The following is a 27,963-nucleotide window of genomic DNA, read 5'->3' on the forward strand; positions in this document are numbered from 1 at the left end:
CCTGAGGCACAGATCCTAGAAGCCTGAGGGTCTCCTATTATTTTAGTGACAAGAAATAGTTACCTTGATTTTATAGACATTACCAGTTTTAGAGATTATTTTGCGGGAAACTTTTTTTTTTTTGAAAAATAGCTCAGGATGGCTTGTGCCTATGAACAAGTGGGAGATTATCAGGGGAATTCCTTAGCTGTGGAATTATTTATCCCCCTGAGAGGAAGCCCCACTGGCTTGGTTCCCTCCTCCTCTCACGGTGGTCTGGTCTGTCTGGTCTCCAGGAATAGCAAGGATCCCAAGCACAGGAGAAAACTGCCCAAAGGCAAGTCATAATTTTTCTCAGCCATAGCTTATCTATAAAATGGGCAGCAGCATGTATCTGGAAGGATTATAGTGAGATTGGATGAGACACCTAGAGTACAGGCCTAGAGTATAGGCTCCAGATTTCACTCATTCGTGTCGCTTTATTGAGCAGCTGTTAATGGGTGCATGTAATGAATGACTCGGTATAAAGAGAAAAGGTATAAAGGGTCTGGATTTCCCAAGCAATTCTGTGCACCCGGAGCCCAGAAGACGGTCCTACGAGCACCCACCCAGGCGCCAGACTGCAAGCCACGCGTACTTAACGCGCCGGCGATGACGTCGCCCGGTCCCCGCGATTCCCGGAACCAGGCGGCGGGACCGGAAGCTAGCTCTGGTTGTGGGCAGGCTGACCGGAAGTGGGCCCCGCTGGGCGCCGCCAGCCCCAGCTCCGGGGAACCAGCCGAGGACAGCGCCAGGAAGGCGGGGCGCGGGGTGGGGCCGCTGCACGGGCGGGGCCTACGGGCGGGGGGCGGGAACCTCGCGCCCCCGCCGGACCCTGCCTGCTCCGGCGCCGCGGGCGGCCCGGCCATGAAGCTGAAGCTGAAGCTGAAGAACGTGTTTCTCGCCTACTTCCTGGTTTCGATCGCCGGCCTCCTTTACGCGCTGGTGCAGCTCGGTGAGCGGGGCGGGGCGGCGGGGCCGGGCCGGCCCGAGGGTACCCGCGGCCCTGCATTCCTCCCTGGGGACGAGCCCCCCGCGCGGGCGCCATTCAGCTCGCGGGGCGCTGCAGCAGCCTTCTGCAGCAGCAGGGCGATCTCCCCCCTCTAGGACGCACCTCGGCTTTCCGCCTGGTCTCGGGTGAGAGGCAAGCTCCTTCCCAGAGCCTGCAAGGCCCGCATGCCCCCGCCGCCCTCCGCCTCTCCAGCCCCCTTTCCTAATCCTTTCTCTCTTACGGCTCGCGCCAGACTGACCTCCTGACAGCTTCTGGAAGACCCTACGCTCTTTGCGCTCTCAGGCCTTTACCCTGTTTCCTCAGCTTTTAGGCCTTTCTCCCAGCTGGTCCTGGCTGCTGCTTTCTCAATCTTCAGATTCTAGCCTAAATGTCACCTTCTTCCCTGACCACTAAAGCCAGAGTAACCGTTCCTATTCACGATTCCTTTTTGTTCTCTATCCTATTTGTTTCCTTCGTGGCCGTTACACAGTTTGTAGTGAATTTATTAATTTATTTCTTGCTTACTGTCTGCCTCCAACCGCTAAACCGAGAGCTCCATGAGGGCAGGGGCCGTGTGTCCCTTTTGTTCCCCGCCTTTTCCCCAGCACTTAAGGCAGTGCCTTACTGTGGGAGCATTCAATAAATATTTATCCAGTGATGGAATGAATGAATTAAATGACGAGTCTCTGGTCGTAAAGCCAAGGGGACAGATTGAACCTGCCCTGCCTCTTATGTAGAGATTTAGGGACAGCCACTGTGTGATCCTCGGGTATTTGAAAGACTGCCCTGTTTATGGAGATTGACTTGTTCTTTATGACTCCAGAAGGCAAAATGAGAACCAGCAGGGAAAGGATGGCGGCAGATAATCAACTCAAGGCCCCAACGGAAATTGTAACAGCTGGAGTTCATTAACGATGGAGAGGGGCTGCTAATTGAAGCAGTGAGTGCCCCACCACCAGAGTTATAGAAGAGGCTCTTAGAGAAGTTGTCAGGGGATTCCTGCACTGGCTAGAAGTTGAACGAGAAGGTCATGGCCCTTTAGGCCCCTGAACATCCTGTGGTTCTCTGTCCTATTTCCTTCTCCCCATCGCTGCTCCCTGGGACCAGGCCAGCCGTGTGACTGCCTCCCTCCCCTGCGGGCAGCGGCAGAGCAGCTTCGGCAGAAGGATCTGCGGATTTCCCAGCTGCAAGCCGATCTCCGACGCCCGCCCCCTGCCCCTGCCCAGCCCCCCGAACCTGAGGCCCTGCCTACTATATATGTTGTCACCCCCACCTATGCCAGGTATGAGCTCTGGTGTACCCAAGAGGTTCGGTTGATGAAGACTTTGGGGAGGTGCTGGACCAGGGGATAATCCTCAAACTAGGGCATGCCAAATGACATAAATGAGGTACCTCTTTATTTGAGGATTTGTGGGGAAATGGTTGTTTTCTATTCAAATAGACACGGGAGTACTATGAAGTAGAACGCAAAATCCCTGCAAAATTTTAAGATAAGACCAGTAAAATTTCAAAGAAATTTTGAGCTTGCATGAATTCACCTTCTCCTTTGGGATCCTTGGCAAGGAAATTTGAGAATCCCTGACTAAACTGAAGTGGAAAGAAGCTGGCCCCACGTTCGTACCAACGTCTGGGAATATTAACCCTAGTTATTGTTCTCTAGTTATTATACTTATAGCGTCTTTATTGTCTACCAGACACAATGCTAAGTGTGTTACCTTTTTTAATGAAAAAAAAAAAAACCCAAAAACTAAAATTGTAGCTTTATTGTTGATGAACCCAACAATAAATGGGGTTTTGAATTTGTAAACCAAAAGGGCCTGCTCACACACCTACCTGGACCCAGATGCGTGGTCCAGACCACCATATTCGCCATTCCCACTAGCTCCAGGTATGACAGGCAGGCAGAGCTGATCACCCAGAAGAGGCTGAGGCGACAGTCCAGGTTCCCTCCCTAGGGGTGGAATGAGCCAGGGGACCCCTTTAATAAAAATTCCTCTACCTGGAAACCCAAGCATAGGGGGAAAAGAATCTGGTCCTATTGATGCCATTATCTTATTTAATAAGATAATAAGATAATTTAATAAGATAATTAAGATAATTTAATAAGTCATCTTATTAAATCTTTAAAAACAACATTGTTATAATGTACTGTTATTCCCATTTTATAGTTTAGCAGACTGAGGCTCAGGGAGATTTGAGCCATTCTCCCACCTAATCAATTACGAAGCTGGGGTTCAAACACTGATCTGACTCGAGAGCCTCAATTTTTAGTCTCCCACAGCCAGAGCCCTGGGGTTAAGGTGGGTGATGGACATGGACTGGAAGGACAGGGCAGGTGAGTGTCAGCATGAAGCTGACCAACAAGGGGGAAATCTGGGAACTGGTTGGGGACAGGCCACGGAGGATGCCAGAGTGCCCCAGGAGAAGCCATATGTCCCAGCTGGAGCGGGCAGATGGGGCCTACCTGTTTCTCTTCCGCTGCATTCCCCCGCTCCCTGCAGGCTGGTGCAGAAGGCAGAGCTGGTGCGGCTGTCCCAGACACTGAGCCTGGTGCCCCGGCTGCATTGGCTGCTGGTGGAGGACGCTGAGGGCCCCACCCCGCTGGTCTCGGGGCTGCTGGCTGCCTCCGGCCTCCTCTTCACACACCTGGCTGTCCTTACCCCCAAGGCCCAGCGGCTTCGGGAGGGGGAGCCAGGCTGGGTTCGGCCCCGTGGTGTAGAGCAGAGAAACAGGGCCCTGGACTGGCTCCGGGGTGGAGGGGGTGCTGTTGGCGGGGAGAAGGACCCACCCTCACCAGGGACCCAGGGAGTCGTGTACTTTGCTGATGATGACAACACCTACAGCCGGGAGCTCTTTGAGGAGGTGAGCACTGGGATGGGGATGGGGGAAAAAGGCCAAGTGGGGAGTAGCTTCATTTGTTGCCTTGGATACCAATTTTGCCATAGGCTGTTGGGGGTGGGGGAGGGGAGGGGAGCAGTGGGCCAGAGTGACCCAGGTGGTCCGTCCTGCTGCTTCTTTTCCCCTGGGCCACCCCCCTCTCTGTCTCTTTTTTCCCTGACCTCTGTTAGATGCGCTGGACCCGTGGTGTCTCAGTGTGGCCCGTGGGCCTGGTGGGCGGCCTGCGATTCGAGGGCCCCCGGGTAGAGGATGGCCGGGTTGTGGGCTTCCACACGGCATGGGAGCCCAACAGGCCCTTCCCCGTGGATATGGCAGGGTTCGCTGTGGCCCTGCCCTTGCTGCTGGCTAAGTCCAATGCCCAGTTTGATGCGACAGCTCCCCGGGGCCACCTGGAGAGCAGTCTCCTGAGCCACCTCGTGGATGCCAAGGACCTGGAGCCCCGGGCTGCCAACTGTACTCGGGTAAGGGGATGGAGGCGGGTATGGATGTGGGCTCTGGGTGGATGGATGACAGGAGAAGTGGAGTGAGGCCCTGGGGAGGGGGTTCAGGGGTGAGTGTTTGAACCAGGAGGGACCCTCCAGATCCCTGATTCAATCTTGTTGACTTCACTGAAGGGGAAGTGGAGAGCCAGGATGGGAAGGTGATCTGCCACCTTGTCTCGTAGTCTCCGAACCCGTGTGGCACAGAGAGGGTAAAGGGTCACGGTCCTATTTTAGAGGCACTGAAGCCTTCCCCTCTTGCCCTTCAAACTCTGCACCAATACCATGTGTGTAGAGGGGGATGGAAAAGCCATTCTACATCGAGGGCCCCACAGGCCTGGCTACAGCTGGCCTGGCTCTAACTGAAGCCCTCCCGGTACAGGTACTGGTGTGGCATACACGGACAGAGAAGCCCAAGATGAAGCAGGAAGAGCAGTTGCAGCGGCAGGGCCGGGGCTCCGACCCTGCCATTGAGGTGTGATGGCAGCCCTGCTCTGACTACCACTTCATTTCGGGCACAGACCTTGTGGGTCTGGGCCCCTGGCCTGCCCAGGATGTGGTTTTCCAAGTCCTGACCCCACCAAGCCAGGGGCAGCCCTCTGCCCCTCCAGCCCCAGGGCGTGGCCCAGCTGCCTCTGCCCTGTCCCGGCCTGCCATGTGGCACTGCCCACAGGCTGGGGGACAAACAGCCCTTGTACTGAGCCAGGTCAGCCCGGCCTGGGACAGAGCAGGACAGATGGGCTTAGAAGGGAGGGTGGCTGAGTAACTGGGTAACTTATTGGGGCTGGGCATGCACTGGGGGGGCTGGAGGAGCTGGGCTGGACCCTCCCCACCTAAGCATGCTGAGCATCCCCTCCCTTGTCCCCAGAATAAAGACTCCCTATCTGGAGAGCCGTCTGTTTTCCTTCACTTGGCATGTCTGATTCTTGCAATCTTACACTACTCACATGTGTTGTTGTACAGGCCCAGCCAGGATCAAAACCTTGGCGTCCTGGCTTCTCCATCAGAGGGAAATCAGGTCTCCCAGGGCCCCCCATCCCTTTGAAGAGAAGAAGCAGTGACTTTAGTTCAAAAGCTTTATTGAGTCTGTACAGAAGCAGTGTCCCGTCCTTCCTGTGTCACTTTCCCCATCACCCTGTTTTTTTCCCATTCCCTGCCTATTCTGGCTTCAGGAGCTAGACCCTAGGACACCTGGTTTTCTCCCTCTCCCCAATCCAGCTTGCTGACTACCCTCTCCCTCCTCTAATACCAGGGACTCTCATCAGGAGCCTAGGTTTGGGTTTGTGAGGTTTCCAGTCTTGTATGCTACCGGCGCCCCAAACTCCAGGCCATTAGGCCTCAGGCAGAGCCTCCTTAGGAGGTGCCTCTTCTCCAGGGGCCTCCACGGGGGCTGGCCTCTGGGAAGCCCCTCCCTGTAACCAGGCTGTTCTCAGCATGTCTTTGAGCCCACTAGGGAAAAGGTAGCCCTGGGTCTCTCCCTCCCCATCGATGACCCCTCCGAGCCCTTCCAGTGCTGTCTGCAGGTACCGCAGGCCCAGGAGCACGAGAGCCTGTGGAGAGAGCAAGGGAGCAGAGGTCACAGAGGGCCAGCTAGCAGTTTCAGGGCTCCCAGAGAGAGGGAAGCCACAGATGCTTTGCTGTCTCACCTGCAGTGAGAAGGTGCCAGCCAACATGCTGCTCAGCGTGCTCGCCAGGCCCTGCAGGTGCCCCAGCAGCACCCCATGGCACCCTTGGGCCCAGAGGTTTAGGTTGGGCTGTCGAGGATCAAAGAGGGGGTGGGCGTCTGGGTCTGAGAGCTGGCTTTGCAGGCAAGGTCGGGGGGAATGGGGGTTGCAGCAGGAGAAGGGGACCCCATCAATCAGGTAGAGGCCTTCCACATTGCTCTGGATCCGGCTGCGAAGGGAGAGAGGCAGGGTGTCAAGAAGGCTGGGGGAGAAACTGAGGGACACCAGAGTGAAGAAGGGGAAAATGATAGCAAAGCAGGCACCGATACTATGCGTCAGGCATGCACAATTCATACCACCACCACCTATTTTACAGATGGGGAAATGGGCCCCGAGAGGTCTGGTAACATGCCCTGGGTCACACAACTAATAAATGACATAGCTGTAATCCCCTCTCTCAACCACTATTCTCTAAGTATTGCGGGCTGAGGTTTCAGGGCAGTGGGAGGGAGCCCAGCTAAGGAGGAGGGGGAGAGGGAGAAGCAAATCACTCACTCAATCACGTCCTGGTCATTTGGGTCCAAGTAGCGGCTGCTGACCCATTGGACCCCAAACCAATCCTTGTAGCTATGGCGCCCACAGCAGTGGTGCCTCAGCTGCAGCTCGTCCATCAGCCGCTTGTCATGACAGTGCCCAGGCACTTCTGTGTCCTTGTAGTGAGTCAGGGCAGCTCCCAGGCCCTCCTCCAGCCCTGTGGCCAGACTCCAAGGCAAACCCAGGGCTAGCCCCAGGGCGAGCACAAGGAGGCCCCCACCCCCTGCAGTGCCAGCCACAAGCAGTGGGCCCAGGACCCCTCGCCAGGGAGGGTATCGAGCTGCATCCAGGCTTGCTCGGCTGGCTCCTGCACTCACTAGTCCTGTGCCCAGAGCCACTGTCCCCGCTGCCAGGGCAACCTTGGGCACAGCAGGGAAGGGGCAGGAGGGAGCCAGGAAGGTGCCAAGGTGCCACAGCTGGATGAGGAGGTGCCAGCTACAAAAGAGGGTGAGGCCGCTGGCCAGCGCCAGCAACCAGGAGAGAAGCCAGAGCCCCTGTGCCAGACGGATTCGGAGCTGCAGAGGCAGCACCAGGGGCAAAACCGGCGCCATCTCCCATCTCTGCCCAAGGCAGTGCAAAGCTGGTAGGGGACAGCGGTGGCCGCTCAGCCAGGCAGGACGCTGAGTCAGCCCTGCTCGGCTTGAGCTGGGCTAATGCCACCCTGACCCCAATACCCCGGGCGTCCTCCCATCCCCAGCTTTAATAAATATCCCACCGCCCTGTCCCCCGCCAGCCTCAATCCGGGGTGCCTTGGCCTTGCCCCTTCGGCAAAGGCCCCGCCTCCGGGCCGAGGACCCATTTCGTGACCCCGCCCCCGCCCTCGCGGAAGTAGGGGGCTGCTCGCCTGAGCCCCGAGGTGGGGCTAGGGGCCTGGGTGGGGGAGGGGCTCAGCCCTCCGGGCCCACGCTCCTTCCGGGGTCCCCTGGGAGTCCGAGGCCTGGGATCCCGGAAGGGCCTGGAGGGCGGAGGCCGGGCGGGGGTAAGGAGGTCAGCGGGTTGGCCCCGCCCCCGTGCCGAGCCTCGGGGCCCGGACAGGGAGGGGTTACCAGGCGGCCCGGCCTCCCCCCCCCCCGGGGCCCGCCCCCCCTCCCGCGCTTCCTGGCGGCTGTGCGTCCGGCGCCTGTTTGTGCCGCGGCTCTGGGGCCCCGGACGGCCCCGTCACCCCACCCCCGAGAGCCGAAAGCGGCCCCGGGAGAGCCCGAGGCCTCCCGCGGGCCCTGGGAGACTGCGGCCCCCGCCCCACAGCGCCCCCTCCAGGCCCCGGGCTTCCCCGCGCCCGACAGCGCCCCCCGGGGGTGGGGGTGGGTGGGTGGCACGGCACCCCTTCGCGCGCGCCCCGGGGTGCTGCCCGCTCCCCTCTCCCCGGCCCCCGCGGCTCAGACGCCTCCTCCTCCGCCGCCGCCGCTCGGAGCGACCCGGGGGTGCCGGATGGACGGGGCCGCGGGGCCCGGTGAGTACGGGGCGGGGCGGGCGGCGTGCCCCTTCCCGGAGCGCCCCGCGCGCCCGGCCGGGCGGACGCTGCCCCGGTTCGACGGCCGTGCGGGGGCGGCCCCGCGTGCTCCCCCGGCCCCGGGGGCTCTGAGCATCCGCCAGCGCCCCCCACCCCCCGCCCCTCTCCCTAGCGACTTGGGTCCTCCTGTCATTTCGGACTTGCCCAACGTCACTCGACCCGCCCCGCTCCTCTGAGCCCCTCGGCGTTTCTCTGCCTCCCCACGTACTCTGGGCCTCTCCCGGGATTTCAGGGTTTTTTGAACTTCTCTTGAGTCCTGCTGCATTCCGGGACCTCCCTTGCCTCTGCTGACCTCCACTTTCTCCTGTCACTCGGGATCTCTTCTGGTACTCTCCATCCCTCTTCTGGCCCGATGTCTCTTCTCTGTTACTCTGTCTTGCACTGCCTGGGCCGTGACCTCCCTCACGAATACTGTCCCTGTGGCTCCCGCGTACCTCGGCGGTACTCCGTATTTCCCCCCTGGTACCCCGTGATACTCCCCACCTTAGGGAAGGGCCGAGATGGCAGGAGGTTCCTGGCCTGCCCTGCCAGAAGGAGGCCCTTGTCCTAGGGTCAGTCCTAGGACACACATCTACCTGTGGGGGGCCAGAAGCCCCTCCGCCTTCTCTCCAGGTGGTGGGCACATTCTGAGTGCCTCTTGTATCTTTTTCAGGTGAGGACCCTACTCAGGAGGCCCTGCAGGCCTTGAGCCGGCGCCTTCGGGTACAGGAGGAAGAGATGGAGCTGGTGAAGGCGGCTCTGGCAGAAGCCCTTCGCCTGCTGCGGCTCCAGGTGCCCGCTGCCCCCCTGCTGGGCTCTAGCACACCAGCTCCCCAAAGAGACAGGTATGTATACCATGACGGCCCCTTCCTCCTCCTACCTGGGGCCTTTGGGGGCTTCAGGTGGATTCTTTGTCTCCCTGGCAGCTCTGCAGCGCCCCCGGGACTGCCACCCACCTACAGTCCCTCCTTGGTAAGCCGAGGCACCCAGACGGAGACAGAAGTGGAGATGGAACCATCCCCCCGACTCCCTGGCCTGAGCAATGGGCCCTCGGCCCCTCAGGGTGGCAGCGAAGAGCCTGGGGGGCCCCAGTCTGAAGGAGGAGGCAGCAGTGGCACCAGCTCCCCTGGCACCCCGGGGATCCTCAGGCCCGTGCAGATCCCACAGTGTGCTGACACGTAGGTGTCCCATGGAAAGGCTGGGAGGGGTGAGAGGCTTGGGGAGCAGCCTTGGAGGGCATGACCCTCCCCTCCTCTCTGTGCCCCTCTAGGCCCCGGAGAAATTCTTCCTCCTCCTCTAACCCCTCTGAACGACCCCGGCAGAAACTCTCCAGGAAGGCAGCTTCCTCAGCCAACCTGTTACTGCGGTCAGGAAGCACAGAGAGGTGGGCGAGGCTCCCCTCCACCTGCCCTGCCCCTTGCTCAGGTTCTTGACTTTCCACATCCCTCACCTCACTTCCCTGGGCGGGGTGGGGGGGGGCTCATTGCCCAACAGGAAGAAAGGAGCAAGCACTCACGGGGCGCCTGCTGTGTACCTGGCACTGTGCTAAACACTCGACTTCCTCCATCTTATTCAGTCCCCACGACATCCTTGGGGGGTAGGTGGTCTCATGCTGTCCATTGTCCAGGTGAGAAAACAGGCTCAGAGAGGGTAAGTCATTTGCCTGGGGTCTCACAGCTAGAGCCAGGATTCAAACCCAAACTCTTCCTGACTCCAGTTCCCTTGCCCTTTGCATCATATCACAACACACCTTCCAAGATTCCAAGAAGTGTTTCCCAAAGCTTCCATGATTTTTTGCGGATGGCTGTCTTCAGAACTTCAGTTCCTCCGGTCTACTCAGTTTTATTTCTAGAGGGCTGAACGTGGTTGTATCAGAGGTCCCAGGACACCTGAGTTTTTATTCTAGCTCTCTCTTTGGCCTCCCCATTATTCTCTGAAAAGAAATTCCCACCTTATTATCCTCCAGTGATAGTGATTTCTGGAATCTGTCTGTCACTTTCCTCTGGAGAGCTAAGGACTTCTGGCTTACCTCCCAGATCCCTGAAAGACAGGGCTGGTTTACATTCTGGATTCACCTTGGTTCCATTTTACAGATGGGGAAAGGAGAGGGAGGTGCTCGATAAACCAGAGGCCTCTGGAGAAAAGGGCTCCGAGCTGAGAGTCAGAAGGGCTCCCTGGCATCTTGCACTGCTTCTTGAAGCTCTGTGGCCTTGTGCTGAGCACTCAGCTCCTTCTGCCTCAGTCATCTCATCTCTTAAATAGAGTTCAAAGTCCCCACCTCCCTCCAGGACACTGAACGCCCATGTTGTAAAAGCCTATAGAGGTGGCAGTAGTCTCTGGACTCTTCTTCTGTCATGGGTCTTGTCCCTTCCGCCTCAGCTCCTAGAAACTGACTCCCATCCCTCTGCTGTTCCCTCTTCCCAACAGCCGTGGAGGGAAAGACCCCCTCTCCAGCCCTGGGGGCCCTGGATCTCGGAGGAGCAATTACAATTTGGGTATGTACAGAGGAACTGGAGTGATGGAGCTAGAGTTTGGGCTGCAGCCCCAGGAGCTGTTTTGGGGGGACCTGTGATGTATGGTGGGTGTCATTCTGCTGTGGGTTTCCTGGAAGGGAGGCTGCAGAGTGATGGTTGACCGCCGCCCCTCCTTTTCTCTGTAGAAGGCATCTCAGTGAAGATGTTTCTTCGCGGCCGCCCCATTACCATGTACTTCCCATCTGGCATTCGCAGCCTTGAGGAGCTCCCCAGCGGTCCACCCCCGGAGACCCTCAACCTCGACTGGGTGTATCCTGCCCCCTCTAGTCCCCCAGGAACCGCCTTTTCCCACTTTTGGGGATCCTCCCTTCCCCCCACCCCAACTTTACTTTATTGGGTCTATGAGGACAGGGAGCCAGCCTGCCAAGGGTGCTGTCAGCCAGAAGCCCTGGTCTTCTCTTCCTGCCCTGGATCTGACCTTTTCCTTGACTGTGACCGCCGACCCCAGTTATGGGTACAGGGGTCGTGATTCCCGCTCCAATCTGTTTGTGCTGCGCTCGGGGGAGGTGGTGTATTTTATCGCCTGTGTGGTGGTGCTGTACTGGCCTGGGGGAGGCCCAGGGGGCCCTGGAGGTGGCAGCCAGAGACACTACCGGGGCCACACGGACTGCGTTCGATGGTGAGAGTCCTGGGGCCCGGGAATGGGCAGGTGCAGGTCTGCGGGTGGTGGACTTGGCAGGAAGAGGGTCTTGGGGTGGGGCCCGGAGGGGCAGGAGAGAAGAGTTGCCAGACCTGGGTGGCCTGCAGAGACCCCCTTCCCTAGTATGTCTCCTCCCCCACTTAGCCTTGCCGTTCACCCTGATGGCGTTCGTGTCGCCTCCGGACAGACTGCGGGAGTGGATAAGGATGGAAAGGTAAGGCCAGAGTCAGACATCAGGTGGAAGGGCAAAAGGTCCTCCCAGCTGCTGCCTTCCCAGGGCCTTCCCTTCTCATCCCTGACCGCTTTCTCCTCCACCAGCCCCTGCAACCTGTCGTCCATGTCTGGGACTCAGAGACACTGCTGAAGCTGCAGGAGATTGGATTGGGGGCCTTCGAGCGGGGCGTAGGAGCTCTGGCCTTTTCATTTGCGGTGAGCTGGCCCCAAAGACCAGAGACCCCCATCTTCCTTGTCATGGAATCCCAAACTCACACGCTACCAGGAAGCCTGGAAAGTTCTGGCCAGCTGGTTTTCCTAAGAAAGGATGTGTGTCAGCTTCTCCTGCCTTCTCAACTTGTCTTGGCGCCCCCTGCCTAATGACCATGAAGCCCCCAGACCTCATCCCAGCCCCTCCACTGTGTCCCCCCATTCTCAGGATCAGGGTGCTTTTCTTTGCGTGGTGGATGATTCCAATGAGCACATGCTGTCAGTGTGGGACTGCAGCCGTGGTACGAAGCTGGCCGAGATCAAGGTGAGGAATCCAGGTGGCCAGGACAGGGTTGGGGAGGGGGCAGAGGTGTTGTGCAGAGAATTCCGGACTTACTGTTGGATGACACCTCTACTTCCTTTCTGCCTGGGTCACCTGGGGCAAGCCGCCCTAAGCTCTCTGAGCCTTGGTTTCTTTACCTGTGAGGTGGAGACCATACTGGTGTCAGGAGGGATGATGCATTTGGCATTAGGGTAGCTGGGAATAGTGTTCTTAGGGGACCAGGCCCTTGAAGGAAGGGCTGTCTTAGGATCTCAGGACTCCTGCAGGCTAGCTGTCAGCACGCACATTGGAAGGACCCAGGTGGGATAAGCTCAGGGCTCAGGGTGGCTCAATCGAGTGTCTTCCCTTTCAGAGCACAAATGACTCAGTCCTGGCTGTTGGCTTCAGCCCTCGTGACAGCAGCTGCATTGTCACCAGCGGGAAATCTCACGTCCACTTCTGGAACTGGAGTGGTGGAACAGGGGTTTCTGGAAACGGGACCCTCACCCGGAAACAGGGTGTCTTTGGGGTGAGGTGTGGGTGGTGAAAGGTGGAGGGGGAGGACAGAGTGGAGATGGGCATGTCGGTCTGCGTCCTCTAATCCCCACCTGTCCCGTGACTTTTAGCTTTTGCCCTTCCCTTTGACCTCTGCTCTCTGCTCCCCCTCCCCCTCAGAAATACAAGAAACCCAAGTTTATCCCTTGCTTTGTGTTCCTTCCTGATGGTGACATTCTCACTGGGGACTCAGAGGGCAACATTCTCACATGGGGGCGGAGCCTCTCAGATTCCAAGCCCCCGGGCAGGGGCGGGGCCAAAGGTATGTGGTTGGGAGAGCAGCTGGGAAGGCCAGTAGCCCAGGGGGTCAGTGGGAACAGAGAAGAGAAGATTTCCCATCCTTTTCCCTTGAGAGTTGATAGTTGTGCATGGGATCTGGTGGGGGGCTCTCTGGAGGGACTGGTCTAGAAGGGTGGTGGGGAGAAGCATTGAGGCTTCAGCATCTGCCAGCTCTTGGGTTCAAATCCCAGTTGAGCCTTGGCCTTTAGGAAGTTCCCTCACTTGTCAGAGCCTCGGTTGCCCTGTCTGTAAAATGGGGAGAGTAATAGCCACGTTGGCTGTTCAGAGAATCAGAGGCGTTATTTAGTTGGCACAGGATAGCGGGGAGTTATTACCTTCTGTTGTGATGGCCTAGCGCCCCCCTCCCGCTCCCCATTTCCCTGCACCCCAAGAGCATGACCCATCCTGGGCTTTGCCAACAGAGACCTACGGGATTGTGGCCCAGGCCCATGCGCACGAGGGCTCCATCTTCGCTCTGTGTCTCCTGCGAGACGGGACGGTGCTGAGTGGTGGCGGGCGGGACCGCCGGCTGGTGCAGTGGGGGCCGGGGTTGGTGGCTCTCCAGGAGGCCGAGGTGAGGGCTGGCCCGGGGTCGAGCCAGGGAGCGGGGAGAGGGGTGGCCAGCCCAGGCGCCTGACTTTCTGCTGCCACCTCTGCAGATTCCTGAAGATTTTGGGGCCGTGCGGGCCATTGCTGAGGGGCCTGGCTCGGAGCTGCTGGTGGGAACAACGAAGAATGCATTGCTGAGGGGTGATCTGGCCCAGGGCTTCTCTCCTGTCATTCAGGTTGGGGGGTGGGGAGGGGAGGGCCCAGAGGAGGGAGGAGGGAAGACCTGTTGGAGCGGGGCAGAGGAGACAGTCCATGCCGCCCTGCAGGGCCACACCGATGAGCTCTGGGGGCTCTGCACGCATCCTTCCCAGAACCGCTTCCTCACCTGCGGCCATGACCGGCAGCTCTGCCTGTGGGATGGGGAGGCCCATGCACTGGCCTGGAGCATCGATCTCAAGGTAGAGCACCGGTCCCCTGGGTCCCGTGTCACACACCGCAGCTCTTGCGTCCAGCGTGGCTTCCCCCACGACCCCCTTTCCTTCTGCTCCTTGGAGGTGGCCAGTTGGTACTGGTATGGTTGGGATGCCTGTTCAAATATGAATTCCTCTGTATTGGTTGATAAAAGCCTTTGCCTCCAGTGCCCTCTAGGCATTGCCCTTTCTGATTGTGCTTCCCTTTGTCCGGCAACTAAAGGGTTAATCTCTGGCCCAGTTGGAAACCTAAGTTCTGATCATTAAATATTTTGAATATCAGCCCTGCCTCCACCCCAGGCTACCATCTCCTCCCCTGTCTTCTTGGGAGAAGGAGGAGGTTATCAAAAAGATAACCTGCCTAGAAGGGCAGCTTCTTGAATGAATTTTCCTTCTCCCCTCTCCCAGGAGACTGGTCTCTGTGCTGACTTCCACCCCAGTGGGGCAGTCGTGGCCGTAGGACTGAACACGGGGAGGTGAGAGGGAGCCAGGATTCCCGGGAGGGGAGAGAAGGGATGTATGGTAAGGGTTTCGGGTGGTGGGGGTAGTGGAGAGTGGCCTGGCAACTTCGCCCTTCCATGCTGCAGTCCTTCCCGCAGCCTGTGCTTCCCTGGCTCTCCTGTGCTAACTGCCCTCACCCCCTCTCCTCCAAACCTGGGACTGGAGGAGGTTGCAGCTCAGAAGAGCGAAACAGCGGGAATGGAAAGGGGAAGTGATCAGTTCCAGACCCACAAAGCCCTGTAGTCAGGTTCCTGGTGTGTAGTTCCTGACTTCTTTCTGAGACAGTATTATTGGAAGCCTCTCAGATTTTATCTGCCCTTAGCCCCTTCTCACCTCCCAGCCTAAGAATGCAGAGGCGACCTTTGTGCCTACAGAATGGGCTTTGAGGGGGCTTCTCAGAGGATCTCCAAATGGCCAATCCCTGCCGTACCCAGGGCAGCCTTCCTGGGGGTCTCCTGACCATCCCCTTCCCTCCCCCTGCCTTTTCCTCCCTTCCAGGTGGCTGGTTTTGGACACGGAGACCAGAGAGATTGTGTCTGACATCACTGATGGCAATGAGCAGCTCTCAGTGGTTCGGTACAGCCCAGGTGAGAGCCGCACCCCCCCCCCCCCCCCCCCCCCCCCCCCCCCCCCCCGCCCCAGACCCATACCGATATCTGGCCCCTTCCTCGCTGAACGACTGTCTTTGCAGACGGGATGTACTTGGCCATCGGTTCCCATGACAACATGATCTACATCTACAGCGTTTCCAGTGATGGTGCCAAGTCCAGCCGCTTTGGCCGTTGTGTGGTGAGGAAGCTGGGTTGGAGGTGGGGCACCACCACAGCAGGTGAACTCGCGAGCGTCTAATGCTTAAAGGGGTTCTGGGGATGGGGACGTGGTGGCTACATTTTTAACTTCTTGCCTTTTACTCCCAGGGCCACTCGAGCTTCATCACTCACCTTGACTGGTCCAAGGATGGGAACTTCATCATGTCTAATTCTGGAGACTATGAGATTCTTTACTGTGAGTAGCAGCAGGGGAGGATATGGGGAGAGGGTAATTGGGGTGGGTGTTATTTGTGGGGGACCCTTTCTGGCTAGGGAGGACGAAAGAGAATATGTGGGGAGTTGCAGATGAGTTTGTTAAAAAGGGAGGTGGAGATAGATGTTAGTTATACAAACAGGAGAAATTCATGTGATTTGGGACATCCCCCCTCCCCCTTATCTCCCTCCGCCCCTCCACCTCCCAGTTTAATACCAGGTCTTCCTTCACAAGGACTTGAAGGAAAATGCACACAGAAAAGATTCTTTTGGAAAGATTTATTAGGGCAGGTGTGGAGGGACTGAAGCTGTTAGAACTTCAGCAGAAACTCAGGAAGCACGCAGAGGCGGGTTTGTCTTTCCAACCTGCCCTTCCCCGGGCATCTTCCTGACTTGGCTTCTGCGCTGAGAGCAGGGAGAGAGCTGGGATGGTGGGTTCCCTCTCTCCAGGGGACGTGGCTGGAGGCTGCAAGCTGCTGCGGAACCGCTATGAGAGCCGAGATCGCGAGTGGGCCACCTACACCTGCGTGCTTGGCTTCCACGTTTACGGTGAGCAGGCGCGCGGGTTAGGGGTGGAACGGGAACAAGGGTGGGGGGACCAAGCCTAGCCCGCCTTGAGCTTGGAATGTTGTGTCCCGGGTGGGTGGATTTCAAGACACCGGCAGAGCCGACCCAGGAGGCCTCTCTGGCCCTGGAGACCCGGCAGGATCGCCTGGAACGCGGTCGGTGGGTGGCCACGGCGGCCGGAAACGGTAGAGCTCGGCGCTCTGCGCCTGGCGTGGGCGGCGGAGGGGAGGGGGCCGGGCTGAGGCCGGACGCTGTGCTAGGCGTGTGGCCCGACGGCTCGGACGGGACCGACATCAACTCCCTGTGCCGCTCCCACAACGAGCGCGTGGTGGCCGTGGCCGACGACTTCTGCAAAGTGCACCTCTTCCAGTACCCCTGCGCGCGCGCCAAGGTGAGGCCGCCAGGGGCCGCGGAGGCCGGGGGTGGGGGGGAGGCGGCGGGACCCGGGGGGGCGTCGCCGCCGCCGCAACTCCGCCCCCCTCCCGCGCAGTCGCCGAGTCGCGTGTACGGGGGCCACGGCAGCCACGTGACCAGCGTCCGGTTCACGCACGACGACTCGCACCTCGTCTCGCTGGGCGGCAAGGACGCCAGCATCTTCCAGTGGCGCGTGCAGGGCGCGGGGGGCGCGGGGCCGGCGCCTGCCACGCCCTCCCGAACCCCTTCCCTGTCCCCGGCCTCCTCCCTCGACGTCTGATAGCCGCCGGACTGGACCGACCGGCCCTTCGGTCTACCCGCCTCACCCGAAACCCCCAGGACCGGGGGCCGACCCTTCCCTTGACTTCGAGACATTCCCGATCGCGCATTTCCCTGGAGGGGGCGAACGACCCCTCCCGCACACACTGTAGAGACCCGCCGGCTGAGCCAGGCTGCCCCAGCCTGCTACTGTCTGCTGAGGGGCAATAAACCAAAAGCAAAGTCGCCTCCCGGTCCTTTTGTGGGGCGCGACTTGGGCGCCTCCGGGGCCCTGTGAAGGCGGGGATGGAGGCGAAGAAGAGAGCGGAAAGGGTAAGGGAGCGTAGACCATTTATGCAAATAAGAGGCAAAGCCTTTGGCAAATAACCCCAGGGAGCGCGGAGCTGAGCGAGGCTGTCGGGGCCGGAGGGGGCGCTGCCGGGCCCGGCGCGGAGAGAGTTAAAAGCCCAACTCCTCAAGGAGGGGCCGAGTTACAACGGAAATAACCGAGCGCCGGACCGCGATTGGCCGAAAGGAGCCGAACCTTTTCCGGAAGTAGCCGATCTGTGGGGTCTCACTCTCCGACCTGAGCCGAGCGCTGGGCCTTGTTCTCCGGCTCGGCCGAAGGTGTTCCGGAAGGAGGCGAATCACGAAGCGGGCAGGGCTAGCCTTCCCCACGGCCGGCAGAGCCTAACGTCTAGTGGGGGTCAGCGAGGGCGGGGGGGGGCGGGGGGTGAGCGCGACCCAGGCTCCGGTACGGCAAGAGCCGAACCCGTTCCGGAAGAAGCCGAGCGGAGTGGTCCGGCGCCGGCCTCGGCGTCCCGGGCGTGAGGCGGTAGCGGCGGCGACGGCGACATCGCCAGCGCGGGCCGGGATGAACCGCGACGGCTGAGGCGGCGGAGGCGCCGGCTGCGCGAACCCGACCGAGACTCCAGCGAAGCGCCAGACCCGCGCTCGGGGCTTTGCCTCGAGCCGAGCCCTGTCCCCGCGAGCCTCCCGGACCCCTTTGTGCGGCCGGAGGCGGCGGCGGGAACGGCCATGGCGGCCAACATGTACCGGGTGGGGGGTGAGTACCCGGCGCGGAGGGTGCGGGGCTCGGGATCCAAGGGGCTCGGCACCTGGCGGCGCGGGGAGCCGCGTCTGGGGCAGCATGGACCGGAGCGCGGACCGGAACCGGAACCGGGAGCATCTGGGGCGAGGGTGCGGGACGGCGGCGCGGGCAGGCGCGGAGACTCGCGGAGAGGCTGCGGGCAGCCCCGACGGCGCCTCGGGGCGGGGGCGAGGGGCAGGGCGGAAATCTCACCCAGCCCGGGGACTCGGGCTTGGGAAATTGGCTCCCAAGGAGCTGACAGGGCGGTCAGGAGGCGCGAAAGGCCTGGCTGACGGCTTTCCCTTCCACGGGGGAAACCCAGGAAAGGAGGGAGGTCTCCCCCCCACCCTCGGCGTTATTGTGCGCTTCGGTTCGGAGGCTGCGCTAGAGTGAACAATTGTTCACTTCCCCTAGACTGGTGTGCAACTTCGTCGCTGAGTGGTGGGGACTGTTGGGGAAGGTGGGGACTGTTGGGGAACCCTTGCTTGTCTTTCCCCTAAGGCTTACTTTTGAGCGAAAGATCTGACTTTGAACTAGGTGCAACGGAGGTGGGGGGTGGGGGTGGGTGGCTGTCCCTAGTTCCTCTTAGACTCTCCACTTCCACCTCTGAGTTCTCAACACCTGAACCCCCTGTCTCCTTTTGGTCCGCTCAGGCCGACTTTTTCTTTCTCCCATCCTGCCGCTTGGCTCTCTGATCTCCTCTGATCTTCCCTACTCTACCCGTCTACCTCTACAGATTACGTCTATTTTGAGAACTCCTCCAGCAATCCTTACCTTGTTAGACGGATTGAGGAGCTCAACAAGGTGAGTGGAGCAGAGTCATCCCCCTTTCCTTCGTACAGGTAATAGTCTCTTACTTCGGAGGTCTCTAACTTCAGGTGGATAGAGAGGTCTCTATCCTAAGTACTCATTCACATTCATCCATCCATTCATTCATTTAGTGCGCAAGACTTCTACAGTGCCTAGTGGAAACTTTACTGTTCTATCTTTTGAAGGCTAAGGAAAGGGATTTGGAAGTCTGTCCTTGAATGAAAGTGTCTTTATTCGTAATCTCTTGGGCCTTTCTCCTTAAGATCACTTAGAAACGTGATCACTTAGAAACGTAGTAACTGTTGTTAGTCTCATCTTTGTGCGTTTCCACTTTCCAATGAACAGTCTTCATTGCCGTTTTTCCCCCCTTTAGACTGCAAATGGAAATGTGGAGGCAAAGGTTGTCTGTCTTTTCCGGCGAAGGGACATTTCTAGTAGCCTCAACAGCCTGGCTGATAGTAATGCCAGTAAGTGTCTTTGCCCTCACCTCCCACCTGTCTCCCTCTCCCCACGCGCTGAGGCCTGGGCATGTCCCTGCTGGTGTTTCCCCTGGTATCATGCCCAAGGCAGGATTGTGAGTTTGGGGGTGGCAAAAGCCTGCTCTGTGGACGGAGGCCTGTTTTTACACGTTGGGAGGAAGCAGGGTGAAGAGCCCATGATAAGAGAAGTCAGAATATGGTGCACATGTGTGCGCGTGCCTCTGTGAGAAAGAGAGGCCATAGTATTTAAATAATAGGGGATGAGGAAGAGCTTTGGAGAACCAGGACTCTTGGCAGGGACAGTTTTGGGTACTTGGGACAATGGCTGTGACTGAAGAGGAAGAGATTTTATTTACAAGCCTGCAGAACAGAAAAGTGGGCTTATTTGTTGAGAATACATTGGAGGGAGAGAATAGGAAGCTAGGAGGAAGGAAGATAACAGGGAAAGGTTTTTTGCACTTTTCTTCTTTCTCTCTCCTTCCTTTCCTCCCCTCCCCCATTTTATACTTTCCCTTTTTCCCATTTCCCTTACCTTCCTTCTCTAAACTTTCATCCTTTAAAAAAATAGACCTTCAGTTTTCCTTAGCTTCTTTTTTCCCCTCTCCTTGTTTTTTTTGCCCTTTCCTCCTTCCTTCCTCCTAAATTAATTTTTTTTTTTTTTAGGCTGCTTTGGGCATAAAGGGGTTAAGGAGGAGCTGGGCTCACCAAGTTCCCTGGTCCCTTTGGGGTTTCCAGCCCCATCTGGCAAGGGCTGACCTTGGCCTTGTCCAATCAGAAGGGGCGTGGGGGGTGTGGTTCCCCTTGCCTGAGCGCTGGGTTTCCGGAGCACACAGGCGCTGGGCGGAGCCTGCTGCACTCCCCCTTCTCCTTGAGGTTGGGAACAATGCACCAATGAGCCGGGGCCTGAGGATCTCCTGCCCCTCCCCTTTTGGTTGGCACTCAGTCAGGTTAACCCTTCCACTAAGGTTTCAGGGGAAACTGCAGCTCCGTGGAGAGGAGGCTGTTTGCACTGGTTTAAAAGGTGCTATCCTTGAAAGCACCACAAACTATTATTAGCCAAGTAGAAAGTGAGGGATAGTTGTGGTTCCTTGTGATGATTTGGAGCAGAGTCCTGAAATCTGTAAAGAGGAAGTGATAAGCACAACCTTGTGTGGTATGTTTTTTATCCTATTGGGTTCCTGGACCTCAGGCTGGTTTAGCAAGAAACAGACAAGTGTGATGTTCTTGCTGGGCCTGGTGTGGGCAGAATTTGTGCTTTATAAGCAGTATGTAAGCATTGGCAGTAGGGTATGGGGTAAATTTCTGTGCCTTTCTTTGTATTCCCAGCAGCTTTTCTTTAAGAGCATTAGTGATGAAGGGTTTTAAGCATCTGCAATCAGGATAGGGCTAAGAGGGAGAGCTGGTGGGGTGGGGGAATGGAAGGCAGATGCCTGGGGGATATGAGGACAACAGAGCCGAGATAGGAAACATCTTCCCAGGTTTGGACTTTCCAAGGTGGCTTCTTTCTGGATTGGTTTCTGACTTCGTTTCTTCCTCCTTAATCTCCCAGGGGAGTTTGAGGAGGAATCAAAGCAGCCAGGGGTATCAGAGCAGCAGCGACATCAACTGAAACACCGGGAGCTTTTCCTTTCTCGGCAGTTTGAATCGTTACCAGCCACCCACATACGGTATGGGACAATTAAGGCCAGTGTGGTCTGCGTGCACTTTATAGAAGATGGAGATGCTGTGGAGAGGGAGTGAAGGGCTCACCTGGGGTTTTCTGATCTCTCTCCTGCAGAGGGAAATGCAGTGTGACCCTCTTGAATGAGACAGATATCTTGAGCCAGTACCTGGAAAAGGAGGTGAGGGAGAGGCTTGTGTTGGGAGAAGAGGGAAGGAATGGGTATTGCCCCCAAAATGCAAGCTGGTAGTAGGACTGTGATAAGATACAGGGCTGACAGACTCTATCTTAGGAATTCTGGACACTCCCAACTGTCCTCTGCCACCCTGTGATTGCCACCCTGTTTACCTTCTCTTTCCCCATTTCCAGGACTGCTTTTTTTATTCACTGGTGTTTGATCCCGTGCAGAAGACACTTTTAGCTGATCAGGGGGAGATCAGAGTTGGTTGCAAATACCAAGCTGAGATCCCAGATCGCCTGGCAGAGGGTAAGCAGCAGGACAGAATGCATGTTTACTGAGTTATGTAATATCTGAGGTGCACTTTACCATCATAGTCTGTGGATGATTTCCCTTGTGTATTCTGCATGACTCTGTGCTATGACCCTGATAGAATGGGGCCTTGGGAACTTGAAAGGGGAAAAGGGGCACAGTTGAGAAGAGCAGTCTCTGAGAGTTGAGGTGGGTAGTGGGATCCAAACAGGGGAAGAAGAGGTAGGAGGTGCTATTGTGAGTGATAAAACACCAATTATGCTCCCCTTCCCTCTCCCCAATGATGCCCTTGGCTCATTTTCTAGGAGAATCAGATAATCGGAACCAACAGAAGATGGAGATGAAGGTCTGGGACCCAGACAACCCTCTCACAGACCGGCAGATTGATCAGTTTCTCGTGGTGGCCCGGTGAGGGGTGGGTGGATGGGGCTGATGGGCTGGGGGAGGTGTGGGCATAGCCCTAAGTCTCACTCTTGGAGATGGGATATTGTTATTTTTGCTTTGGCATAGGTTTTTCCCTTCTTTCTCATTTGGCATAGTGCCTAAGTCTACTCAAATTTTCTTCTTCCTTCCCTTCTGACTTCTAAATCTCTTCCTCAGAGCTGTCGGGACCTTTGCAAGAGCCCTAGATTGCAGCAGTTCTATTCGGCAGCCAAGCCTGCACATGAGTGCAGCTGCTGCCTCCCGAGACATCACCCTGGTGAGCAGAAATATGGCGGGTAATTGGGGAGGCTGGGCTCTGTGGGTACTTGCAGCGCCTAGGGACAGGAACACAGGGTGTCTCCAAGGGAGTGGGAGAGTTTAAGTAGCTGCGGGGGAATAGTGCCAGGGGTCATCAGCATTGTTCCCCACTGTCCCTTCAGTTTCATGCAATGGATACACTGCAGAGGAATGGCTATGACCTGGCTAAAGCCATGTCGACCCTGGTGCCTCAGGGGGGCCCAGTGCTGTGCCGGGATGAGATGGAGGAATGGTCTGCCTCAGAGGCCATGCTATTTGAGGAGGCCCTGGAGAAGTATGGGAAGGATTTCAACGATATTCGCCAGGACTTTGTAAGTGGATGTGTCTAGGAGGAGAGGTGACAGGTGAGGGAACCAGGATCTAGGGGCCAGATCTTCTTTCATCCTTCTGTCCTTAGCTACCCTGGAAGTCACTCGCCAGCATAGTCCAGTTTTACTACATGTGGAAAACCACAGACCGCTATATTCAGCAGGTAAGAACTAGGGTGGGGAGGTTGGACTAGTGGCCTCTCACTCAACTCTGCCTTTCAAGTTGGTGACTTCTTCCCTGCCAAGGCTGATCCTTTTCTTTCTTTTTACCTCTTGTAGAAAAGATTGAAAGCTGCTGAAGCAGACAGTAAATTGAAACAGGTCTACATCCCTACCTAGTAAGTGTGGTGGGTAGGGGAGACTGGATATATTTTCCTTCTTTTTGCCCAAACTGTGATTTCCTCGGTGATAGGGGCAGGCAGAAGGCAGGGTTCGATTATGTTAATGTTAGAGACAGGGCAGAAATAAATTCTTTTCCTTGATCAGTTTCTTGGTTTCTTCCCCCTGTCACTCCTATTAGCACTAAGCCAAACCCTAACCAGATCATCTCTGTGGGCTCAAAACCTGGCATGAATGGGGCCGGATTCCAGAAGGGCTTGACCTGCGAGAGCTGTCACAGTGAGTTCAAGGGAAGGACTCGGATGCCAGGGGTGGGTGGGAGGCCTGCTTTGGCTTGAGAACTCTTTCCTCCTTGACCTCCCACTCATCTCTATGTTTCTGCAGCCACACAGTCTGCTCAGTGGTATGCCTGGGGCCCACCCAACATGCAGTGCCGCCTCTGTGCTTCCTGTTGGATCTACTGGAAGAAGTATGGGGGACTGAAGACCCCAACCCAGCTTGAGGGGGCTGCTCGGGGCACCACAGTAAGAATTGATGGCAGACAGGCAGGGGAGAGGAGTAAGCATGATGATATGAGACTTAGAAGGTCAGAATACCCATTTCTTTATCCAGTGATGGCTTGCCAGGGAAAAGGGGGCAGAGCTGATAGTGGTCAGGGAGCCAGTAGTTCGGGATGGCAGTAAAAAGGTGAGGCAAGAATAAATTCACCCTCTGCAGAGAATGGAAGAAAGAAGGGAGTCTCGGTGCTGATTTTCATTCTCCCCTTTTCCTATGCCCTTCCCCCAGGAGCCACACTCGAGGGGTCATTTGTCCAGACCTGAAGCTCAAAGTCTCTCCCCCTATACGACCAGCGCTAATCGGGCCAAGCTGCTGGCCAAGAACAGGCAGACATTCCTGCTCCAAACCACAAAGCTGACCCGTCTTGCCAGGCGCATGTGCAGGGACCTGTTACAGCCAAGGAGGGCAGCCCGGAGACCCTATGCCCCTATCAATGCCAATGCCATCAAGGCAGAGTGTAAGCGCAGGATGATGGGGCTAGTGACGGGGTCGGGGTTTTTCTGGCTCGAGACCAGTGTTTCTCTGCATGTTTAACGACTGTAGTCTTAGAGGTTTATTAAGAGATTGGACATGGCTCCTGGTCTCAGAAGTAGCTGAATAGTGAAGCCTCAATCTTTGTGTTCTAGGTTCCATTCGACTTCCTAAGGCTGCCAAGACTCCATTGAAAATTCATCCTCTGGTTCGGCTGCCCCTGGCAACTATCGTCAAAGATCTGGGTATAGGATGGGCTGCCAGTTAGGGTGGGCTCAAGCTCTGGCTCCTTTTACTATAAGAGTAAAGTAGTACTCCTCTGCTTTTTTCCCCCATTGAATCCTAAAAGATTTAGTTTAACAAACTGTACTTTTATAGCTTAATAATGGTTTCCCGTAAGCTATACAGTGTTACCACACTGACTTGATAAGGTTGCAGTCCTGATCTCTGAAGTACTGGTAATACCTCTCCAGACCCTCCCTATCACTCCTTTTGGCAATGCCTGGGAAAATTGCTGCCACAGGGAAAGAGGTGGAGGTGAGAAAAGGAAACTGCATAGGGGAAAGAAGGTGGCAAAAGTTTTCTAAGTTTTCCTTTATTTTTTCCTGGCAGTGGCCCAGGCTCCTTTGAAACCCAAAACCCCTCGAGGCACCAAGACACCAATCAACAGGAACCAGCTGACCCAGAACCGGGGCCTGGCAGGCATTATGGTGAAACGAGCCTATGAGACCGTGAGTTGGCAGACTGGGGCTGGCCAAGACTAACGTGGGTGGGTTTTTATTTCTGGTAGGAGCCTCAGAGGGCCCCCACCCTCATTGTGCTGCCACACCCCTTTCCAGATGGCAGGGGTCCCCTTCTCTGCCAATGGAAGGCCTCTGGCCTCAGGGATTCGCTCAAGCTCACAGCCAGTAGCCAAGCGCCAGAAACTTAACCCAGCTGATGCCCCCAATCCTGTGGTGTTTGTGGCCACAAAAGATACCAGGTAGGGAACCCACCATGAGAGGGGCTTAGAGGTTGATGAGCCAAGTGGGTGGGTATGGGAAATAAGAACCCAGCAAGACCAGCGTCAGAAAGACTGTGGGTGTGGGGTGGGGAGTGTGTATGTGTGTGTGTTAGAAAAGAATGAACAGGAAGGCAGAACTGGAGGGTGGGGTTTCTTCTTGGGGAGTCTTAGCCTTTCTAAGCTCTCTGTATTCCTGTCTTCATCTTTCTGGCCAGGGCTCTGCGGAAGGCCCTGACCCACTTGGAAATGCGGAGAGCTGCCCGCCGACCCAATTTGCCCCTGAAGGTGAAGCCTCCGCTGATTGCAGTGCGGCCCCAAGTGCCTCTACCTGCACCTGCACATCCTGCCAGCACCAATGAGCCCATTGTTCTGGAGGATTGAGCATCTGTGGGGAAGGGAAGTGGGCTGAAAGGTAGAGGGTGGGTCCTCAGGGCACTCAAACCTCCCTTCTCTCTGGTATCTAAGAGAGTGTGGAGGGAAGGAAGAAGGGAGGAAGCAAGTGTGGGCGTGTCCCTGGAAGAGAAAGACGCCCTCTGGTGTCACCACCACTAAGCTTGTCTCCTTCCCATGCTTCTCCAAGCCTGGTGATGGAGGGCAGTCTGCAGGAAACTGGCCCTTGTGGGGAACCTGGCCTCTTTTGGGGGGATAGGACCCACAGTTTGTCTTGGACAGTTTTGGGGGGAGGGTTTTTTAATTTTTTAAAAATTTTGCCTCCCTTTGTGAAAGGGGATGGAGGGGAGGGGAAGAGTAAACAGGTATCAGGTGGCAGTACCTGGTTGGGGGAGGGGGGCATGCGCTGCCATGTCTATCTTATTTTTATTTTTTTTCTAATTGGGGGTTTCTCTTCGTGTCCGGTGTCCGGACTTTCCTAATTGGAGTTTGAGGCCCCTAAACTGGCATCAACCCCAGCCCATGCTCACTCTTTCCTTTCCTCTTCTCCCCTCCCCCCTTCTGCCTTTTGTACACCAACTCAGAAATAAAGATCTTTTGTCTGTTTTTTTTAATCTTGGAATTCTGTAATTGGTTCTTATAGTAACAAATAAAAAGCTGTTTTCTTCAGTCCCTCCAGGCTCAGCTCTTCTCTGCCATAGATGTAGGGAGGGAGGTCCAGGAGGGGGGGTGTGGGAAAATAAAGGACAAAGAACAATAAAGGAGATACAGATTGGGCTTGCCCTGGGAACCACTTCTTTATGAGATTATGCACACTGGACTCAGGCTGTCTACTCCAGCCAGCCTTCTTGTAGGACACAAACTGCTCCCCTGTTCCCAGTGGTGCTGGAACTAATGGACCATCTTGGCCCAGGTTCAAAGCAGTTGGGATGAACTGGCTCTCTGGGCGGCTGGTGGCTTCCACAGGAGGGGGTTGTGAGCGTGGTCTTTTCTCTGTTTTCCCAATTCTTACTCTTCTCTCTGCTCAGGGAATTCTGGGAGTTGCTAGAGGCCAGGGGATGTAGTCCACTCTGGAGTGTACCGCAGGATCCTACTACCCAGTAACGGCTGTTCTCACACACTGCTGCTTCAAGATCTTGAGGGCTGGTCTCAGCAACTGCCTAGCTATGAGGGCCCACTGTCCTCTGCGGTTTTAGGTTTGGGTGAAGCCCAATAGGAAGAATACTTTAGGAGAGAGGACAAGGTCAGTCTGTGTGTGCTTTGGGCACTCCTTTAGAGATGGGGAGTGGCAGTTGTGACTTGGTCAAAGTTACAGACCGCAGTATGCCTGCCTCAGGTCCGCTGCTCTTTCCACCATCCAAAGGTGGGGGCTGGTAACCACAGCACAAGCTGTTTATCCCATCGAATGGTCCCCTTCATCCACTACACGAGGAGTTGGCTCACACCTCCGAGGTGTTAGGGGAGGAAGTGAACACTATGCCAGTCTGGGGGTCAGCAGCACATCCCCCCTCTACTGTCCTCGTTCGGCTGCTACCACAGCTGGTTCCTGCGCACTGCCCTGTTGTGGGCCGGAGGTTCTGCAGCCTCCTGAATATACACTGCGGAGGTCACTGCTACGGAAGGCAAGTCGGTGCAGGGACGAGCCTGGCCCACCCGGGCCGCAGCGAGTGATCGCCGGAGTCCGGAAGGAAAGCGCACAGAGCTCCCACCCGAGACTAGGAGGCGGCTGCCGCACACCCATTTTCGGGGGGAGGTCCGTGGACGGAGGGAGAGGGTAAACGCCCCGAGATTGGGAGTCCAGGGAGAGCCGTAGGCTTCGTGGGCCCAAAGCGTGGAGGCTGCCCATCCTCCGCCTTTATTCGCGGGGTGGATGTGGGGCTGGATGTGGGCACCCGCGCGAGGGTCGCGACTGCCCCTTGAAGTAGCGGCTCACGACCGGCGGCTCACGACCGCAGCCCCGCCATCCGGCAGCAGCAGAGCCGGCAGCCGCAGGGGACCCAGTCCCCACTCCCGCCCGCGCCTGCCTTGGCAGCTGAGTTAACAATAGCCACGATCCTCCGGACCAATCAGCGCCTGATCATGCAGAACACACCAATCGGCTTACCGAAAGCAAGATAAGCATCGCAGAAGGGAGGCTTTTCCTAAAGCCGGTGGCGACTTCGTACAATCAAGAAACGGAACCTTGACCTCGGTTTCCGGGGGGAACGTGCCCGAGCGAGTGCCGATTACGTCACTTCCTATCAGACCGGCGGAAGTTGTTTTCCAGCGCGTTGTGATTTGGAGGAGTGAGTTCCGGTGGAGGCAGGAGCGGTAGATTTTTGTCGGTACGTGAGAGGCGCAATGGCGGCGGTCGGTTCGGACGTCCAGTCGCTGCCGCGTGGGGCTTTCCGCTGCTGCCTCTGCCAAGTTACCACAGCTAACCGTAAGGGGTGGATAGTGAGGGGGAGGGGATGTGGCTGGGGTCTTTAGTCTTTTGGCCCCAGCGAAAGTTAGGGTTAAAGGTCATTGTCCCTGTCAGGTCGGTTGTTGGAGTCACTCACCTCCGTTGTCAAAAGCCACCTCCCGACCGAAATCCCCACGAGGAAAGTTCCATTGTTTTCTCTCTTTCTCTCTCTCTTTTTTTTTTCGCATGGGCAGGCACCGGGAATCGAACCGGGTCTCCGGTATGGCAGGCGAGATTTCTGCCACTGAGCCACCGTCGCACCACCCTGTTTTCTATTTAATAGTGATTTATTTAATAGTCATCTGTGCCTGGTACTTTGTTGGGTTCTGGGGTGAAGGAGGGGATTTAGAGATGAAGGAATTGAGCATCCAGAGAAGGAAACCGTTTCAATACTCTGTAGATAATGTCTGGAAAGCTGTGGATAACAGAGACAGCAGCAATTGGGAGTCAGGGAACCCTTCTAGAGGAGCTGCCGAAAGCAGGGATGTGTGAAATAGCATGGTTATGTTTGTGA

At 56.9% G+C, this 27,963-nt stretch overlaps 5 protein-coding genes and 1 long non-coding RNA gene across 8 annotated transcripts in view; 4 read left to right on the top strand and 2 right to left on the bottom strand.

The window, feature by feature from the left end:
• Nucleotides 1–817: 817 nt before the first annotated feature.
• On the top strand, nt 818–5,275 carry B3GAT3 (beta-1,3-glucuronyltransferase 3). Its single transcript, XM_077115985.1, has 5 exons — nt 818–973; nt 2,117–2,291; nt 3,511–3,871; nt 4,078–4,368; nt 4,769–5,275. The coding sequence occupies exons 1-5, from the start codon at nt 886–888 to the stop codon at nt 4,865–4,867; spliced, it is 1,014 nt and encodes a 337-aa protein (XP_076972100.1). The 5' UTR covers nt 818–885; the 3' UTR covers nt 4,868–5,275.
• A 173-nt stretch (nt 5,276–5,448) lies between these two features.
• ROM1 (retinal outer segment membrane protein 1) lies at nt 5,449–7,620 on the bottom strand. Its single transcript, XM_077115984.1, has 3 exons — nt 6,606–7,620; nt 6,033–6,279; nt 5,449–5,936 (listed from the first exon to the last, which is right to left on the bottom strand). Exons 1-3 carry the CDS (start codon nt 7,193–7,195, stop codon nt 5,718–5,720), a joined length of 1,056 nt encoding a protein of 351 aa, XP_076972099.1. The 5' UTR covers nt 7,196–7,620; the 3' UTR covers nt 5,449–5,717.
• Nucleotides 7,621–8,020: 400 nt separating this feature from the next.
• On the top strand, nt 8,021–16,913 carry EML3 (EMAP like 3). 2 transcript variants are annotated; one of them, XM_077115987.1, is made up of 22 exons: nt 8,021–8,094; nt 8,807–8,978; nt 9,060–9,311; nt 9,404–9,517; nt 10,561–10,628; nt 10,793–10,916; nt 11,116–11,286; nt 11,452–11,521; nt 11,626–11,736; nt 11,960–12,055; nt 12,426–12,581; nt 12,728–12,869; nt 13,309–13,460; nt 13,546–13,671; nt 13,762–13,893; nt 14,314–14,381; nt 14,905–14,993; nt 15,098–15,195; nt 15,324–15,411; nt 15,879–15,977; nt 16,256–16,386; nt 16,486–16,913. In XM_077115987.1, exons 1-22 carry the CDS (start codon nt 8,073–8,075, stop codon nt 16,687–16,689), a joined length of 2,685 nt encoding a protein of 894 aa, XP_076972102.1. In that variant the 5' UTR covers nt 8,021–8,072; the 3' UTR covers nt 16,690–16,913. The 2 variants fall into 2 exon arrangements, with proteins under 2 accessions (XP_076972102.1, XP_076972103.1); XM_077115988.1 differs by having other exon boundaries at nt 16,366–16,386.
• Nucleotides 16,914–17,412: 499 nt separating this feature from the next.
• Nucleotides 17,413–25,684, top strand: MTA2 (metastasis associated 1 family member 2). Its single transcript, XM_077115991.1, has 18 exons — nt 17,413–17,733; nt 18,494–18,561; nt 18,941–19,034; nt 20,596–20,713; nt 20,824–20,887; nt 21,076–21,193; nt 21,502–21,604; nt 21,797–21,896; nt 22,060–22,248; nt 22,335–22,409; nt 22,525–22,583; nt 22,766–22,863; nt 22,969–23,108; nt 23,371–23,599; nt 23,769–23,858; nt 24,226–24,344; nt 24,453–24,595; nt 24,832–25,684. The coding sequence occupies exons 1-18, from the start codon at nt 17,706–17,708 to the stop codon at nt 24,995–24,997; spliced, it is 2,001 nt and encodes a 666-aa protein (XP_076972106.1). The 5' UTR covers nt 17,413–17,705; the 3' UTR covers nt 24,998–25,684.
• Nucleotides 18,496–27,442, bottom strand: LOC143646722 (uncharacterized). The gene is made up of 3 exons (XR_013157596.1): nt 27,111–27,442; nt 20,796–20,875; nt 18,496–18,941 (listed from the first exon to the last, which is right to left on the bottom strand). It is a non-coding gene; the product is annotated as an uncharacterized LOC143646722 (long non-coding RNA).
• TUT1 (terminal uridylyl transferase 1, U6 snRNA-specific) overlaps nt 26,988–27,963 on the top strand; it is a 54,071-nt gene continuing 53,095 nt past the window's right edge. The window contains exon 1 of one of the 2 annotated variants that reach the window (XM_077115990.1): nt 26,988–27,330. Coding sequence is in view for 1 of the 2 variants with exons in the window: in XM_077115989.1 (XP_076972104.1) it covers nt 27,347–27,428 (82 nt within the window). In the remaining variant the exon portion in view is untranslated. Of the gene's footprint in view, nt 27,429–27,963 lie in introns of both variants that reach the window. The other variant, XM_077115989.1, reaches the window with a different exon arrangement.

This window comes from Tamandua tetradactyla, chromosome 9, assembly GCF_023851605.1.
Source record: "Tamandua tetradactyla isolate mTamTet1 chromosome 9, mTamTet1.pri, whole genome shotgun sequence".
Taxonomy (NCBI): Eukaryota; Metazoa; Chordata; class Mammalia; order Pilosa; family Myrmecophagidae; genus Tamandua; species Tamandua tetradactyla.